Source organism: Miscanthus floridulus, chromosome 14, assembly GCF_019320115.1.
Source record: "Miscanthus floridulus cultivar M001 chromosome 14, ASM1932011v1, whole genome shotgun sequence".
In the NCBI taxonomy this organism is placed as follows: Eukaryota; Viridiplantae; Streptophyta; class Magnoliopsida; order Poales; family Poaceae; genus Miscanthus; species Miscanthus floridulus.
The window spans coordinates 24,171,082-24,190,620 of record NC_089593.1 but is presented as its reverse complement, the minus strand read 5'-3'; the positions used below and the strand labels follow the sequence as shown (position 1 = coordinate 24,190,620).

The 19,539-nt window shown below is 42.3% G+C and overlaps 1 protein-coding gene across 1 annotated transcript; it reads left to right on the top strand.

The window, feature by feature from the left end:
* The first annotated feature begins 406 nt into the window (after window positions 1-406).
* Window positions 407-10,273, top strand: LOC136506103 (long chain acyl-CoA synthetase 9, chloroplastic-like). Its single transcript, XM_066501226.1, has 12 exons — window positions 407-569; window positions 1,672-2,199; window positions 2,877-2,957; window positions 6,573-6,845; window positions 7,169-7,300; window positions 7,462-7,635; window positions 7,716-7,945; window positions 8,092-8,209; window positions 8,532-8,663; window positions 8,771-8,905; window positions 8,972-9,178; window positions 9,867-10,273. The coding sequence occupies exons 2-12, from the start codon at window positions 1,750-1,752 to the stop codon at window positions 10,029-10,031; spliced, it is 2,097 nt and encodes a 698-aa protein (XP_066357323.1). The 5' UTR covers window positions 407-569; window positions 1,672-1,749; the 3' UTR covers window positions 10,032-10,273.
* The last annotated feature ends 9,266 nt before the right edge of the window (window positions 10,274-19,539 follow it).

Genomic DNA, 19,539 nt, shown 5'->3' with positions numbered 1-19,539 from the left:
GCCAAGTATTATGAAGAGAGGATGGATATCGGCACGAGAAAGTGTTTTAGATTTGTATACGAATGTAAAGGCATCAATTTCGTGTCATCAAAATTATGTATCATTCGAGCAACTGTTAAAATACATCCTAACAGCGAAATAGCCATTATAATTTCAACGGAGAGATTACCCTGTTATGCCGTCGGCCGAGTATATCATACATGTGGGGGCAAGCAGAAGCAAACAAAGTAGGAAAAGCGGCAAAGCGGACTGCAAAATGCGGCCCATTATTTAGGCTTTCGGGCCAGCCGAAGCAACAAAGTAGGAAAATACTGCAAAATGTAGCCCATTAATTATGATTTCGAGCCGGTCCCTAGCCCGCTTATCCGCTAAGGAAGGGATTGGATTCGGTGGGGCCTGCAGCCTGCTGGCTCCCCAGTCGCCTGACGGAGCGGAAAGCCAGCAGCAGCCGCAGCCGCAACCGCAAGCAGGCGAGAGAACCAAACCGCAACGTGTGACGAGGCGAAACCTCGCTGACTGGCTCCGCCGCCGCCCCGCCCGCGCGTCCCCCCGCCGTCGTCCCTCGGAAGGTACGGTGCCGCCGCTCCCTCCCCTTCTCTCATTGTTGTCGTCGCGGTGTGGAAGTGTGCTCTCCAGGTGGACGGGGGTTGGCCGGTTGGGGGTGGTGACGGCGGCCTGGGCGCGATCTGAATCACTGTCGGGGGAACTCGCGGGGTCCCATTACTCGTTACTAGTGCTTTGTGTGAGTGTTCCGTGTTTACTGTGCTTGTGGCTGTGTAATTCCCTCATAAATTACTACTGAATTAGCATGCGATGCATGAGCTGAGACAGGTATATTAAGGCATTTCCATTTTTTTTTTTGCCTCCTACAGTAAAAGAGCATGTTTGGACACATGTATGGAGTACTAAATATAGACGGAAAAAAAACTAATTACACAGTTCTCGGCGAAATCGCGAGACGAATCTTTTAAGCCTAAATAGTCCCTGAAAAGCCTTAAGTGATACAGTAACCCACATGTGCTAATGACCGATTAATTAGTATCATTAGATTCGTCTCGCAGTTTCTGTAATTTGTTTTTTTATTAGTATCCAAAAACCCCTCCCGATACATCCGATGTGAGACCCAAAAATTTTCACCTCCCCAACTAAACACACCCTAAATAAAAAATTAGGAGTGGAGGAGATGGAGGAGGGAAAACAAATACGTGTGTGCTATAGTCGGTGATGTTGATGTAGCACTTCTCAAGTACTTTTCTTTTCTTTTTTTGGAAAAAGTTGATAAGTTGTCCAGTAACTTTTATTACTGCCCACTAACTTTTGGACAACCCGTAACCAAGCAGGAGGGATGCTTGTGTTAATTCTATAATGACAATGAGAGTATGAATATTAAATGCATAAAGGGGAAGGCTGAAGGCTGTATTAGAAGGTCAAAAATGGATAGCTATACAGACTGCACTATTTGACTTGACTGTATTGGATAGAATTGGTGTAAAAATTAATTGGTCCTTTTTCTGTCCATAAATGGAGTGGTTGCACTTGCACTGCTTAATGGACCAGGTCAGATAGCAGGACTAATCGTGCAGTTAGTATTTTCTTTACAAAGTCACTTTGATATCGCAATCTAGACCTGAAACCTTGAAAACTTCTACTCATGGTAGTACTTATCTGCAGGTTTTCGCCTCAGCATGTGGATCTGTTAGTTCACCTCCTGCAAGCAAGTATAGCTACAAGGTTCACCATTGCAGAAGTATGAATCCTTACTTTGTTGGGATTCTTGTCCCCGTCGCGGTCTCCCTGCTGCTCCGCAAGAGGAGAAAGGCTGAAAGGAAGAGGGGAGTGCCAGTGGAGGTTGGTGGGGAGCCTGGATATGCAGTCCGTAACTATCGATTTGAACAGCCTGTTGAGACACACTGGGAGGGGGTGTCCACACTTGCTGAGCTGTTTGAGCAATCTTGCAAAGAGTATGTCTACATGCCACTCCTTGGCACCAGGAAGCTCATTTCAAGGGAAACTGAAGCAGCACCTGGCGGGAGATCGTTTGAGAAGTTGCATCTGGGCGAGTATGAGTGGAAGTGTTATGCAGAGTGCTTCAAGAGCGTTTGCAGCTTCTCATCTGGACTAATTCGAGTAGGTCACCAGAAGAATGAACGTGTTGCTATTTTTGCTGAGACACGGGCCGAGTGGCAGATTGCGTTGCAGGTATTCTTTTTTTTCTCCTGTCAGTCTACATATAGAGTTGTAGACCAACCTTTGTTTCTATTCACATGCATGTTATTGCCACCTGTTTCTTAACTTTAGTAAATTGAAGCCACCAGCCACTTCATATCTGTAATAATGCAGAAGTACATTTGGAGTGCGAAACAATGCATGGACTGTGCAACTGCTGAGTTCCCCAGACAGGATTCCTGGTAGTTGTAGGCTACTAGGTGACATGCACCGCTAAGACTTGTGTTAAAATATCTACAGGCTGAATTGTTATTCAGCTTGTAGATGATTTCTTAAACCACTTATTCTTCCCACTAGCATTCTGATGTAAATCAGAAAGTCATGCAAATGTATATTTCGCTGGGCAGTGTTTGCCATTTTATACAATTATGCAGACATGAGTCTTCATAGCAGAACATTCATATTGCATGATGTTATGTTCTTATTGATGATAAATGCTTTGCCATGGAAAGATATAAAACCTGATGAGCATACATCACCAGGAACAGTTTGCATGCTGCATGTTTTTAGAAAATTGTTTCTTTAAACATCCTTTCACTTTGGTTCCCTTTTTTCTTGCTTGTCTTCATTTACCATCGTCTTCATATTGTGTTACATTGAATCCTCGCACACTAAAATTCTGAGATACTTTTTCCTTTTCCATTTGCAAGGCATGCTTCAGACAAAACATTACAGTTGTCACCATCTATGCCTCATTGGGGGAGGAAGCATTGTGTCACTCACTAAATGAGGTCAGTACTGTCACTTCTATAGTTGTATCTCATGCTGTCCCTGCTTGTTATGTTTTCATGTGATCTGCTTTTCTTGGTTTATCAAGAGTTCAAGACAAAATCAATCTGTACCATTAGTAGCATTTCACTTATAGACAGCGACAATTAATCGGCAGTTGCATTTTTTTAATAGAATGTAACAGTTGCATTTAATCATTCCTGACACCTATGCTTAAAGTAATCAACATCTGTTTGCTATTTATACAACAACAACAACAACAACAAAGTCTTTAAGTCCCAAACAAGTTGGGGTAGGCTAGAGTTGAAACCCAACAGAAGCAATCAAAGTTCAGGCACGTGAATAGCTGTCTTCCAAGCACTCCTATCTAAGGCTAAGTCTTTGGGTATATTCCATCCTTTCAAGTCTCCTTTTATTGCCTCTACCCAAGTCAACTTCGGTCTTCCTCTGCCTCTCTTCACGTTACCATCCTGACTTAGGATTCCACTACGCACCGGTGCATCTGGAGGTCTCCGTTGCACATGTCCAAACCATCTCAACCGGTGTTGGACAAGTTTTTCTTCAATTGGTGCTACCCCTAATCTCTCACGTATATCATCGTTCCGAACTCGATCCCTTCTTGTATGACCGCAAATCCAACGCAACATACGCATTTCCGCGACACTTAGCTGTTGAATATGTCGTCTTTTCGTAGGCCAACATTCTGCACCATACAACATAGCAGGTCTAATCGCCGTCCTATAAAACTTGCCTTTTAGCTTCTGTGGTACCCTTTTGTCACATAGGACACCAGACGCTTGCCGCCACTTCATCCACCCTGCTTTGATTCTATGGCTAACATCTTCATCAATATCCCCGTCCCTCTGTAGCATTGATCCTAAATATCGAAAGGTATCCTTCCTAGGCACTACTTGACCTTCCAAACTAACATCTTCCTCCTCCCGAGTAGTAATGCCGAAGTCACATCTCATATACTCAGTTTTAGTTCTACTAAGTCTAAAACCTTTGGACTCCAAGGTCTCCCGCCATAACTCCAGTTTCTGATTCACTCCTGTCCGGCTTTCATCAACTAGCACTACATCGTCCGCGAAAAGCATACACCAAGGGATGTCCCCTTGTATGTCCCTTGTGACCTCATCCATCACTAAAGCAAACAAATAAGGGCTCAAAGCTGACCCTTGATGTAGTCCTATCTTAATCGGGAAGTCATCCGTGTCTCCATCGCTTGTTCGAACTCTAGTCACAATATTGCTGTACATGTCCTTAATGAGCCCGACGTACTTCGTTGGGACTTTATGTTTGTCCAAAGCCCACCACATAACATTCCTTGGTATTTTATCATAAGCCTTCTCCAAGTCAATAAAAACCATATGTAGGTCCTTCTTCTTCTCCCTATACCGCTCCATAACTTGTCTTATTAAGAAAATGGCTTCCATGGTTGACCTTCCGGGCATGAAACCAAATTGGTTCATAGAGACCCGCGTTATTGCTCTTAAGCGATGCTCGATAACTCTCTCCCATAGCTTCATAGTATGGCTCATCAACTTAATTCCCCGGTAATTTGTACAACTTTGAATATCTCCTTTATTCTTGTAGATCGGTACCAATATACTTCTCCTCCACTCATCAGGCATCTTGTTCGATCGAAAAATATGGTTGAACAGCTTGGTTAACCATAGTACAGCTATGTCCCCGAGGCATCTCCACACCTCGATTGGGATACCATCCGGTCCCATCGCCTTACCTCCTTTCATCCTTTTCAATGCCTCTCTGACCTCAGATTCTTGGATTCTCCGCACAAAGCGCCTATTGGTGTCATCAAAAGAGTCATCCAACTGAAAGGTTGTGTCCATATTCTCACCATTGAACAATTTGTCAAAATACTCTTGCCATCGATGTCGGATCTCATCCTCCTTTACCAAGAGATGCTTCCTTTCATCCTTAATGCACTTAACTTGGTTGAAGTCCCGTGTCTTTCTCTCACGAACCCTGGCCATCCTATAAATGTCCTTCTCTCCTTCCTTCGTACTCAAATGTTGGTAAAGATCCTCGTACGCTCTACCCTTTGCCACACTTACAGCTCGCTTTGCAGTCTTCTTTGCCACCTTGTACTTCTCTATGTTGTCCACACTCCTGTCATGGTACAAGCGTCTATAGCATTCTTTCTTCTCCTTAATAGCCCTTTGGACTTCCTCGTTCCACCACCAAGTATCTTTAGCCTCGCGTCCCCTTCCTTTGGTTACTCCACACACCTCTGAGGCTACCTTCCGAATGTTGGTTGCCATCTTGTCCCACATATTGTTTATGTCGTCTTCTTCCTTCCAAGAGCCCTCTTTGATAACCCTTTCCCTAAATACCTCTGACGTCTCCCCTTTCAGTTTCCACCACTTTGTTCTTTCAATCTTAGCTTGTTTATCCCTACGGGCACGCACCTGAAAACGAAAATCTGCCACCAAAAGCTTATGTTGAGAAACAACACACTCCCCTGGTATCACCTTGCAATCCAAGCATGCTCGTTTGTCATTTCTTCTTGCGAGGACAAAGTCAATCTGGCTACAGTGTTGTCCGCTACTGAAGGTCACTAGATGAGATTCTCTCTTTCTAAAGAAAGTGTTGGCTATCATCAAGTCAAAAGCTACCGCGAAGTCCAGAACTTCCTCCCCCTCCTGATTCCTACTACCATACCCAAAACCTCCATGAACTGCCTCGAAACCTGCGCTTGTAGTACCTACATGCCCATTAAGATCTCCTCCTATAAAAAGCTTCTCACTATTAGGTATAGCTCTAACCAGACCATCTAAGTCTTCCCAGAACTGTCTCTTAGCACTCTCGTCGAGGCCTACTTGGGGGGCATACGCACTAATTACGTTCAAGACCATATCACCAACGACAAGCTTGACTAAGATAATCCTATCTCCTTGCCTTCTCACTCCCACCACACCATTCTTGAGGCTCTTATCAATCAAAACTCCTACTCCATTTCTATTCGCAACTGTCCCTGTGTACCAAAGCTTGAAACCTGTATTGTCCACCTCCTTTGCCTTCTGACCCTTCCATTTAGTCTCTTGAACGCATAATATATTTACACGCCTCCTAGTCGTGGTATCAACTAATTCTCTTAACTTACCTGTAAGTGATCCTACATTCCAACTACCTAAACGGATCCTAGTTGGTTCGACTAGCTTCCTTACCCTTCGCACCCGTCGACTCTGATGCAAAGACCCTTGCTCATTTTTCACTACACCCGGGCGCCGATGTAGCGCGCCACTAAGGAAGCGACGACCCGATCCTTGGTTACTTGACACCATGCCCAGATCACGACACGGCGCGTCACGGGGGTGACGACCCGGCCCTTGCCCATTTAACACCATACCCGGGTTCCGATATGGCGCGTCGCTAAGAGGGTTACGCCCCAACGATTTTCTTTCGGGTTTCATCTCCATTTAAGTGGCTAGGTTTTTACATTGGCTCGCCACGCCTAACACAACCCTCCTCCTTTACCAGGGCTTGGGACCTGCTATGCTGGGACACCAAAGGCGCCCCACCATAGGCGGAGTTAATCTGTTTGCTATTTATATGCTTCTATTTTTGACTAATTTATCCTTTTTGCTTTCCAGACTGAGGTCACTACTGTAGTTTGTGGTCAGAAAGAACTAAAAAAGTTGATTGATGTAAGTGGGCAACTTGATACTGTCAAGCGTGTTGTCTATATCAATGAGGAAGGCATCTCAGCTGAAGTTTCTTCAGCTCAAAACTGCACTAGCTGGATAGTTGAGTCATTTGAGGGAGTAATTAGGTTAGGAGCTGAAGCACCTGTTGAAGCAAACATGCCTCTCCCTTCCGATGTTGCGGTGATAATGTACACAAGTGGTAGCACCGGATTGCCCAAGGTTTGCTTTATACATCCTGGTTCTTTGTTTGTTGTTCTGTCCACTGCATTTTTTTTCCTTGCTTACTAGAATTCAGGTAGGGAGTTGCTTCTTAGGCCAGTCTGAGTGGAGGTTTTATGGCATTAAATAAGCTGACATGACATAATATATATTTTCATGGGATGAAATGAGTTTCATACAGTGTTTCCAACACAGAGAAGTCTTGGAAACTGGGACATGAAACTCCCACTGAAACTAGCCTTATACGGACAAATAAAAAGTGAAGTGGAATTCTCTAATTATATCTCTGCGGTTGAACTGACATGTATCTCAATTGTTTATAGGGAGTTATGATGACCCACCGCAACGTCCTGGCTACACTCTCAGCAGTTATGACCATTGTGCCTGTACTTGGCAGTAAAGATATATACTTGGCCTACCTCCCACTTGCACACATTCTTGAGTTGGCAGCAGAGGTAGCTTTCAATAGGCAATAGGCATCAGAATGGGTCAAATCTGTTCACTATATTGTATTTTTTTTTAAAGACAAGGGCAGGAGCTCTTCGTTCAATTAAGATAGGAACTATATTGGTTTATTATAATCTTTATTCACCATTTGCAAAAATATGCTTTTTAGGCACTAATGGCTGCTGTTGGGGCCTCGATAGGATATGGATCACCTTTGACCCTGACTGATACATCCAGTAAAATAAAAAAGGGAACTCTAGGTGATGCTTCTGCACTAAAGCCAACATTGATGACTGCTGTACCTGCTATACTTGACCGTGTCTATGATGGTGTGAGGAAAAAGGTAAATGTCCTTTACACTGTTCTGGTCCAGTGCACCTTGTTGATTATTGACAGCTACCTTTTCTGTTGACGTGGCTTCAGGTGGATACAAAAGGTGGTATAGCAAAGCAATTGTTTGACGTTGCCTATAGCCGTCGGCTTGCTGCAATCAATGGAAGTTGGCTTGGTGCCTGGGGATTGGAGAAACTCTTGTGGGATACGCTTGTGTTTGGAAAGGTGCGTGCTATTTTGGGAGGGAAGATTCGGTTTGTACTTTCTGGTGGAGCACCTCTATCTGGAGATACTCAGAGATTTATCAATATATGCCTTGGGTAAGATTATGCATGCCCTCATTTCTGTTTGATGGCAATTATCTTGAAATCCTATGTTCCCATTCCATGCATTTAAAACGATAAATATATTATGACTGCCTCACTCTATTTGCAGTCTGACATTGATAAGGCTTATGCAATTTCAGGGCTCCAATAGGGCAAGGTTATGGTCTGACTGAAACTTGTGCTGGAGGGACATTTTCGGAGTATGATGACACATCTGTTGGTCGTGTTGGTGCTCCACTACCTTGTTCGTATATTAAGGTCAGATTAATTTCTTAACTACGTACCAATGAGATGGATACAATTTTGTAGCAAAACTGTTATATTCCTGATGTTATTTGTGTGGATCTATTTTGTATTTTTTTATGCCTAACAATGTTTTTATATTGAAAATCTTCCTATGTTATTGGTTGTTCTTAGCTTCAAGATTATTTACATGCACCTGCTTAGATTTTTTTTTTGGCTTGTTGAACTTCTTTCCTCACTGGGATATCTTATCTATTCTCGTGACAGTGTATTTAGTACTTACTGTTGACCTCCCACAGTTCCTGACTTCCTGACATATCGGCCACTGTATTTTTAGTTGATCGACTGGCCTGAGGGTGGATACTTGACAACTGATTTACCAATGCCTCGGGGAGAAATAGTCATTGGGGGTCCGAATGTAACTAAAGGCTATTTCAAGAATGAAGCTAAAACAAATGAAGTGTACAGGGTATGTTGTTCTCTTACTAATATATTCTTAGATTACTTCATGCATCGAACTATAACTTCTTCACAATTTCTGTAACCATAACCATACGCCTCATATATCATGTGAAGGATGACGAAAAAGGTATGCGATGGTTCTATTCTGGTGACATTGGACGATTCCATCCAGATGGCTGCCTTGAAATCATTGACCGTAAGAAAGATATTGTGAAGCTTCAGCATGGTGAATATGTATCCCTCGGGAAGGTATGCAATATTCTTATTCTGGTCCAACTGGCTGATTTCACTGCTTAACTTGTTAGGTGATGACAGGTAGAGGCTGCTTTGATTGTGAGCCCATATGTGGAGAACATTATGATCCATGCTGATCCTTTCCACAATTATTGTGTTGCGCTTGTGGTAGCTGCACACATTAAGCTGGAAAGCTGGGCTTCACAGCAAGGAATTAAATACAGTGATTTCTCAGATTTGTGCCAGAAGCCAGAGGCTGTTAAAGAAGTGCTTGGATCTTTAGCGAAGGTTTGTGTTTTCTGTTCACCTGTCAACATCTGTTTGCTTTACTGTGTTGGGTCACCACACATTCATACCTGACTCAATGCTTATAGCAAGTGACTTTGTATGAAAGAAAAGGGTTTAGCATCCATTGATCTTTCACTCAACCATGCTTTCATTTTTTCCATAAATATGGCAATAGGAAACTATTTTCTAGTGTTTTCGAAAGAAATTAAACAGTGCTTGAAAGAAAATAAACTGTTCACCTGACAATGCTTGATTTACTGTTACAGCTGGCCTCGTAGAAGTGCTTTTTCTAATTTTAACGACAATATAAATATGGCAATAAGACGATAAACAGTCACCTAGCACAACATAAAACATATTCATTCATAGAGTTTTTATTAGTTATAATTTCACAAAGGCCAATAGCACTGCCGAGTGTGTTTCATAAGCAGTGGACCAGTGGTGGTATTTATTTCTTTTAAGCAAAAAGTACTAAGGCATAGATGTTCCTACATTTGAAATAAGGTAACTAGGATTGTGTTGTCTCATATACGTTGATATCCTTGGGAAGTTTTCTCTTCCTTTTCCATGTGCATGCTGACACGCAAGCTGAAAGTTGCAAGCATGTCAAGCAAGACAAATCCTGTGTACCGTTAAGACAATAATTTGACTGCACTCGATGCGCTTACATGCACTTGTTATTTTCCAGGCTGCAAAGCAAGCACGACTTGAGAAATTTGAGATACCAGCCAAAATCAAGTTGATACCAGAGCCATGGACCCCCGAGTCGGGACTCGTCACTGCTGCCCTCAAGCTTAAGAGGGAGGTGATCAGGAAGACGTATGAGAATGATCTGGCTCAGTTGTACGCATGATGGTTCTACTACTCTTTTTGATACGTTTAGTGTGGAAATGATAGAATGCTAATGTTACGAATTTGATATCGATTATCAATCTTTAGGGATTACATTTTGTTTGTAAAGCTACAGGAGATAAACCTTAAAGTTTTGAGTTATGGCTTCTCGTGATGCCGAGAGGCTATCATTCAAAGACACTCTGAGGTAGCCTCATGTGATGGTTCCTACACGTGTTTAGAATAAAATGGCTTTAGATTCTTATTGCACTTGTTCATCTCTTATCTTGAGATAACTATTGGTATTGTTGTCTATAAAATGGTACGGTGTCTTTCGCCAGTTTTTCTTGAGACGAGTTGTTAAACACTGGCCAACCGAATCGTATGGAAAAACTGTCGGTTCCTACTGTTGCGGTTTGTTATCTGACCCTGTCAGGACAATAGGACAATTACACTAGTTCAATGAAGTTCGGCATCTGAATGTACGATTGGCGCCGGTGGCATTTGGAATATAGGGTTCTCAAAAGTCAATCGGCTTCTCTGATTGCCTCCCATTGCCGAGCAGAAGCCCAAAGCACATACATGCTAAAGAGAGATGCCAATGGTAGATTTTTTACATTAAGGTCTTGTTTGGACGTGCATGTATTCATCTCAATCCACATGTGTTGAAGTGGATTGAAGTGAAATTAAACTAAGTTTTATTTCAATCCACTCCAATACATGTGGATTAAAGTGAATACACATGCATCCAAACAAAGCATCAAATGGAAACAATAAGATTACAACATGTATTTTGCTTGCGGCAAAGATATACTGAACTTTACTTAAGTTCTCTGTTTGCTAATTCAATAATCTGCGCATATGAAGGATACACACACCTGCTTCGCTCATTCCAATCACATGAATCATATTTGACGTTGTGGACAAAATACACATGGATGTGAAGAAGAGAGAATAAGAGCATCTCCAAAAATTCCATATAAACAATTACCAAAAACCTGATTTTGCCAAACCGACCAGAAAGAGAAAGGAGCAAAAGATTTGCTGTGGACCAACCGTTACCAATTTTTTGTTCCTATAAAATTTTGAGTTCTCAATTTTTTGTTCCTAAGCTTTTGAATTTGTGGGGTTTAGCGATTGAATCTGCTTGATCTGTGGGTTCACTTATCATCTCCAAAGATTTTTTTTAAACTCACTCTTTAAATCATCTTTTGGAGAGTCATTGAATAAAAATCGTTGCCCTCATCTTTACACGCTCTAACAACTTTTCTATATCTTATACGCACTCTATAGAGCCATCTCCGTTCTCTATCTTTAGCTAGCGAAAAAATCCAGAAGAGAGGATTAATATTCGGAGATATAATTAAAGAATCTATTGGAAAGTTTTTTTTCACCAAAATCTCCAATTCTATCAACTATGAAGGATATAAAGATGCTTTTAGAGTTGTTCTTAGACATGCTAGGTCACAACCGGTATCAACAGAAGCCGTAACCAGGAATAGCAGCTTAAGATCAGGGTCTACAATCGCCATGCCGCTACCTCCCATGCACCGGTCGGCCATAGCAACGGCCAGGGCAGTCTCACGCCGGCCAGGAGTAGCTCTTGCCAGCCTAGAAGCCGTGAGGTGTGGCAAGGGTGCGCGCTGGACAAGAGGCGACTTCGACCTAGAGCAGGGCAAGGAGTCCTCTCTTCTTCTTCTTCCTTTTTTTTAGAGAGAAGGGCAAGGAGTCGGTGACCTAGAGCATGCAAGAAGCAAAAACAAAGGCAACGGGGCAGGTCTATTCAGAGCGCGTGCCAGTGGCACAAACCAGGCAAGGCAACCGTCCGAGCGAACCTTGGATTGGAAGCTTGTTGGACACATTGGGAGGCCAGTTGCCCAGTTGGACGTCTGTTGGAGACGTGAAAATTGAAGAGGAATTGTTGGAGATGCTAAACTCCATTCCATTGCATTTATTTTGGTCCATCACACCACAGGTTGCATACTACTACAATATTTGTTTTAGCTCATTTTAAAACAAAAGTTATACATTTTTAGCTAGCTGGATGGCCGAGCTGCAAAGCATCTTCAGTAATAAAAAAACTATGCCATGATTTTATTACAAACATATTATAGACGATGATGCTCACCTTCACACACACCATACCCCTATAAATACCTCTAAAGGATTAGCCGACAAATCGACATTGTAAAATGCAAGCACTAATATTAAGTTGAGCATTTAAATGTGAATGGATATATTCTACCGCAAGAAATCTGACTAACTATATGGTTAGTTTGGCTATGCCATGATTGTCATATTAGATTTACGATGACAAATATTTATTTAGTTTTGAATCCATAGGTTACAAATGAGATCTCAAACTCATGCTCGAGACACACAAGCATCTATTTACAAATCACTGCATAGAAAATCGCTAGATAGAACCAACTACCTTCGTTGCAACAACCAACTGCCTTGTTTTAAGCAGTCGTTATATGCTAAGCCACAAAGAAATGACAAATATAACAATGCTAAAATAAAAATCCTTTAAGTATATGTGGATACACAAATCTATGTACACAGTATCTCTAGGTGCAACCTTAATACAATAATAAATGTAGCGACTTCTTTTTAAAATTAAATGCAACGACATATTACGCTATGCAGTATTTCTAGATTGATGAAAGATCAGATGATACATTTTTTCACTCCTGTATTTGGGCCTTTCTTCATCCCAATTCAAATTCATGACCGCCTTTGTTCTTCACCTATTCGTGCATTGCCACCACCACTGGTAGAGAACAGAGCTTTACTCTCGGTGGGGAATCCCCTCTAGTCCCGGTTTCCCACCCGGGAGCAAGCATCCGGGACTAAAGGGGGTCCTTTAGTCCCGGGTCAGGAACCGGGACTAAAGGAGAACCTTTAGTCCCGGTTCGTATTACCAACCGAGACTAAAGGTGCCTCCTGACATGCCACGATGGTCGGCACCTTTAGTCCCGGTTGGTAATACGAACCGGGACTAAATGTTTTATTCCTTTTTTTTCTTTTCAAAATAGGTTTTCGAAGTCGTATTGTACGCTGCTAATTATACATTTATACGCGCGTATAGTATGTTTCGGTTCAAGCACAATGAACGTATTAAATCACACAATTCAAGCATAGAATATATATATATATATATATATATATATATATATATATATATATATATATATATATATATATATATATATATATATATATATGTATGCATGCATCATATATATATATTTACATGCATGCATGCATATGTGTATTTTACATTATATTATTTCATGTGCATATATTACAAAAAGATTGCATTACAGTTGTTGTGATATAACAAGTTTCCTCTCATCCTCTAGCTTAGCTTTCATGGCAGTGTTGGATCGAAGTAGAACTCGCCCTTGGAATCGATGACCTGCTCATTAAAAAATCCGGCTATAGACTCTTGAATTGCTTTGATTTGGTCTTGTCGTATGACCTTTTCCTCCAACCATCGAGTCTACAGGTTTGAATTAAAGGAAAATAAATTAATATATATACATATATATATAAAGACATAGTAACACAATCAATAATAATAATTAAATGAATATATAGTGTATTTTTAACGTACTTTGAGTCTCTCTGTAGGAGTTCTTTGGGAGACCACCTTGATAAACTTGCAAACATAGTAACCACAGTAGTTGTTCCCCTGTTCCTGTCTCAGACACCACTTTACGAGAAAAAGATTTGTCATCCAATCTGGTGATCCGGTGAAAGCTATATGTTTAATTAATAAAGATGATGCGATTCAGGGGACTTACTTTCAAAGGGATTACATTCAGTGGCGCTTTGCATTTTTTCATGTGTTGCTTCTTAATAAAGGTTTTCCAAACATTACCAATAAAAAATTTGCCACGTCATCAGATATAGTTAATCATTATGTTTGTGTGTATATATAGTTGCTAGAGATCCCGAAATTACCTCTGGATAATATCTATCATATCTTGGTAGTCTTGTTGTGGTTTTCTTGTTGTGGTTTTCTCATCGAGTCATAGATTATCAAGTGACTTTTCACCAGATCAATGTCCATCAATATCCAGTGATTGCTGCATGTGTTTATAGGATATAACGCATAACACTCATTAATTAACTAGAATCAACATATGAGCCATTAAGGATGATCGACATGATTAACACTCACTTGAAGTTATAGGGAAAGAGTATATCCTTCTTGTGGCGTTGGTTCACTAAGAAGTTCATGAGGTTACTCTCTGACTCATACTTCCAATTAGTCTTTGGAGTAATTGGGTCTTTGAATACTATATGGGGATCAACAAAACCAATTTCATTGCAGCCTTCCTTTCTGAGCTCTGTCATTGTAAATCTACATATATATAGTACTTGTTAGGATAATTTATATGCATATACACACATATGATGAGTTTAATAATAGATCGAAAGAATTATTACTTACAGGCAATAGCAGCTAATGATAACTTTGTTCAGAGAGGTCAGGTGGCATAGTTGATGAAATTCTGCAAAGTCAACATACATAACATCATCGCCACGGAACCAATGTTCGTCTCTAATTCTGACACCAACGCAGAAGTTTCCACCGGTAGACGCCTGCATATACCACTTGTTTAGCAGGTACATTTGCGTTCCCAGATCAGATAAGGCTTGAGGGTTGTATAGACTCTGGCCTAGTATAAATTTTTTCTTCTAAATATCAACCTCCGCCGCACTCTCAATGTTTCTATCACCAAACATCTGGTAAAGGTCGAGACCAGTCTCATCAATAAATTCACCAAGGTGATCCAAATCGACATCCGGAGGTATGTTTGCCTGATGCATTAATCCTAAATTCGAACCACATTCATTACCAACAACTAGCAGGGGGACTGATTGGTACACTTGTTGTCCGAGTTGGGCAACTCCTTTCCCTGCCCGCTTCTTTTTCTGTGCCGCCTCAATTGACTTGGTGAGAGTGCGGTCATAGTTCGATAACGTTGATTTGGACGGCTTACGAGATTCCCGCTGTTGTTGCTGGTAAGAAGTCACCCTTTTTCTTAGAATATCTGGAGCTACGAAGAAGTACGGTTTCTCCGGGTTTCTCCTTGCTTCTTGATTCTTTTTATATTTGTCATAGAATCTAGACATATCTTTTTTATATGCATCAGTTCCTTCTTCCTTCTCTTTAGATATTATTTTGGGAATAGCCCTTGGTTTCACGGTGGCTTTCTTTGCAGGCGGGAACTGGTTCTTCGTTTGAGGGGCTGGCCTCTTGCTAGGCTTCTTGGTAGGTGGGGGCGGGGGAGGCATTGGAGACCTCTTTGGAGGTGTTGGCAGCGGCGTTGGAGACCTCCTTGGAGGTGGCGGCTGCGGCGTTGGAGACCTCCTTGGAGATGGTGTGGATGCAGCCTCGCCTTCCAACACAATGTCATCGTACAGAGCACTATGATGATCTGGCGATTGAACAATTGGATTTAGGTTGGGGGAGGATCTGCTACAAAAAAAAAGGAATGACATATTATTATGAGCAGATTGTTAATTATTTAAGCCAATACAAATTAATGATGTAGTGTTTTCATCCGCACGTACCTATGGTGAGGTAGTTCAGGAGGAGGTGGAGCCGACATCCCTGGAATGATGATGTAGCGCTTGCGCCATAGAATGAATGTCTTCTCCGCTTCTCCTAGAGTCTTCTCGCCATCACCTCCAGGAATGTCAAGAGACAAATCACTAAAACCTTTTTCAGCTTTATCTACTAAGATGGTAGCATATTCTTCTAGGATTATATTCCCATGAATCCTTGGTGTCTTGGTTCGGTTGATAGGATTAACAAGACCGATAGCCACCTTGATTGTGGAATTCCCCTTCGGAATGTGTAGCTCACACGTTGTATAAGGTTCAGTGACGTCATCCACAGGGAAGCGCAGTCCTGTGTCCCCTTGATTTGGTATCTCCGTGGAAGCGTAGCTGCTTTTCAACTGAACAGATTGGCTAATGTTGATTCCTGGCTCTGATGCCTGCTTGCTTGCACTCACTGCTATTTACACTTGCCTTCTAATTTCCTCCTGCATTCTCGCTTCAAGGTTTTTTTCCTGCTCCTGTGCTTCACTCACCGCTTCCTCCAACCTCTGGAGCTGCTGTGCCTCTTCTTCCTTCTTTCTCTGGCGGCTTCTGTAGGAAGGTCTGTCCTGAGGGAATCCATGCTCTCACAAGACACTTCCTTTGCCTCTAGTTCGGCCACCATGTTGCATGTTCTCTGGTGTCTCAACATATTATCTACCTTACGGTCTTCTTTGTGCCATCGCAACAATTTTGCATGTTCTTTGTTTCTGAACAGACGTTTCAAGCGTGGTATTATAGGAGCATACCACATAACCTTGGCAGGGATTTTCTTCCGCGGACGTTCGCCCTCAACATCACCAGGGTCATCTCGCCTGATCTTATACCGCGACGCATGGCATACCGGACATGCATCCAATTTCTCGTACTCTTTACCATGGTACAGGATGCAGTCATTAGGACATGCATGTATCTTCTCTATTTCTAGCCCCATAGGACAGACAACTTGTTTTGCTTCGTAGGTAGTGGCGGGCAATTCATTGTACTTCGAAAGCATCTTCTTTTGAATTTTTAGTAACTCTCCAAATCCCTTGTTAGATACACCATTCTTTGCCTTCTATTGCAGCAATTATAGTGTGGTTCCCAACTTTTTCTGCCCTGCATCACAAGTTGGGTACAACAATTTCTTGTGATCTTCTAGCATTCGCTCAAACTTGATCTTCTCCTTGTCACTTTCACATTCTCTTTGTGCGTCACGAATGACCTGAGAAAGATCATCAGCCGGCTCATCTTCTGCGGCTACCTCTTCTTCAGCTTCTCCCATTGCAGTATCATTGAAGCACGCACCATCGGGAATAATATCATTGTCGTCCCATTGTTCTTCTTCACCTTCTTCCATTACAACATCGGTTTCTTTGTGCTTTGTCCAACAAATATAGTTTGGCATGAAACCCGACTTGAACAAGTGTAAATGAAGAGTCCTTGAGCAAGGATATTCCACCGTATTCTTACATATGGCACATGGGCAGCACATAAAACTATCACGTTTGTTTGCCTCGGCCGCACGTAACAAAGAATGCACGCCGTCAATGAACTCTTGGGAGCGGCGATCAGCATTATATATCCAATGACGGCTCATCTGCATTATATGACATAAATACCATATTAAAATCTAGATCATAATTAATTATTTATACAACATACGTGCCACCACAAAAGATACAAATTTATGAAAGCATCGCTACAATGTAGATAATCCCAACTACCACTAAAAGAACTAAAGCTAAAATACATTTCAGGAGCACAAGGATTTCGCGACCAATCTCAACTAAAACAGACAGATCCCCCGATTGTGCAATATCTTTGGGCTTCTTCGGCTGGATCACTGCCTCATTAGCCGCCGTATCTGCCTGTTGTGCAAGATATTTTTGCACGAGTTCAACATACTCTTCCTCCCAGTAGAAGCCTGAACATCGTCCACTGCCATCCCACTGAAATTAAAATAAAAAATTAGAACTTTAATCACAACCATCATGAAAATAGGTATAAACTAACCATAATCATTAAATACGATAAAATAACTCACATTACGATCCGGACACTTGTAGAAGATACGATCCTTGTTGGGACCCTCCTTCTTCATTCGGTACTCCATCACAATCTTCGTCTCATCACGACACTTGCCGCATGGAATGAGAGGGAGGCCCGGCCTAAGTCGCTTTGGAAACCCATGAGAGGCCGAGGACCCGGAAGCAGTTGCCATCTACTCTCTATACTCATTTTTTAATACACTATAAATTTCTCCTTTTATAAACAAATAAAATTAAGAAACTATAAAATTATCTAGATCTTTATACTCATTTTTTAATACATTATAGCTCAAAAACATGTTTTAATAAATAACCATCCGTACTAGTTGACCTTGCTTACGTGATCATCTCGGCAAGTATTTCTCCACCGGACGGCACCGTACTTGACCACGGAAGAGCTCCGATTCTACGAGGAAGGGAACACGGTCTTCCACGACCGTTGCCGCTCTCCCTCGTAGAATCAAAGCTCCTCCTTGACGTCCGTTACCGCTCGGCAGAGAACATGCTCGCCGAGCTGAACACGGTCCGCAAGTTCAACTAGTACGGATTTGCTATAATTTTCTAACTATTTTCTAAGTTTATATTTATATATACTTTAACCTTCTTTCATGTAAATATGCAAGCTTGAAGTGATTTTGAGCTCAAATTGCTTACAAATGAAAAAAACCATAATAAAGAACTATAAATATATATAGTGAACAAAATGGCATAAGATAATGGTGAAAAATGAGAGTATGAGATTGGTAACCTTTACAACTGAAGAATCGACGGAGGAATCGAAGAAATCGACGAAGGAATCGAAGAATGGATGGAGGAACAATGGAGGGAGGGAGGAAGCAAGAACACTAGTGTAGTGAGCTTCAAAATGTGCTGAGCTCGGGCTCGGGGAGAAAGAAGGAGACGGCCGATATATAAAGGGAGAACATTTAGTCCCGGTTGGTGGCTCCAACCGAGACTAAAGGTAACTTTCCAACCCCGGGCGCAGCCACGGCCCAGGAGTAGACCTTTACTCCCGGTTGGAGCCACCAACCGGGAGTAAAAGTATACCTTTAGTCCCGGTTGGTGGATCCAACCGGGACTAAAGGTCCCTGCCACCTCTGTCTGGCGCAGTAGCCGTTGGGCAGGGACCTTTAGTCCCGGTTGGAGCCACCAACCGGGACTAAAGGTATTTCTAGTTCCGGGGGCAAAAAATTCCGGAACTAGAGCCCATTTTGACCGAGGATCAAAGGTCTGTTCTCTACTAGTGCACAGCACCCACCGCCTCTTGGCGATAGCTACCTAAAAAGCTCTTTGGCCATCTTCACTAGGCTTGGCTAGCAAATAAGTTTGGTCAGCCCAAGCCAGCATAATACAATGCAAAGATGTGTTGTTTGGTTTACTTATAGTATGTAAGTCTAGCAAATAAAAATTTTGTTTGGTTTCCTATATAGTCTTGGTAGAATTACCTCATCTCTATGAGGGTGATTCTCAGCTCATCACCTTCGACCTCCACCACCATCTCCCTTGCACTCATCTCCCACCTTCGCCACCATCACCTCCCACCTCCAACATTCGCCGCCATAACCATCTGGAGGAGGTGGAGCTTGCGGATGGGGTTGGAGTACGTTGAGTGCGGGAGAGGAAGAGCTCGCCTGGGGGCCGACGACTCAGATTGCTAGGGGTCTTGCGGAGCTAGACGAGCGTGCAAAGGCCCAGTGGATCTAGGGTGCGGGTCTGGCGGAGCTCGCGCTGAGGCTGGCTCAGACGCGCGGGGGTCTGGCAGATCTCATGCAGGCCCAATGCAGATCAAGTAGGGGGTAGAGGCAACAAAATCGAGGCAAGGCTGTCGCAAAAAAATCGAGGAGGGGCAAAGCTCGTGCGTGGACGGATGTCTGACGACGA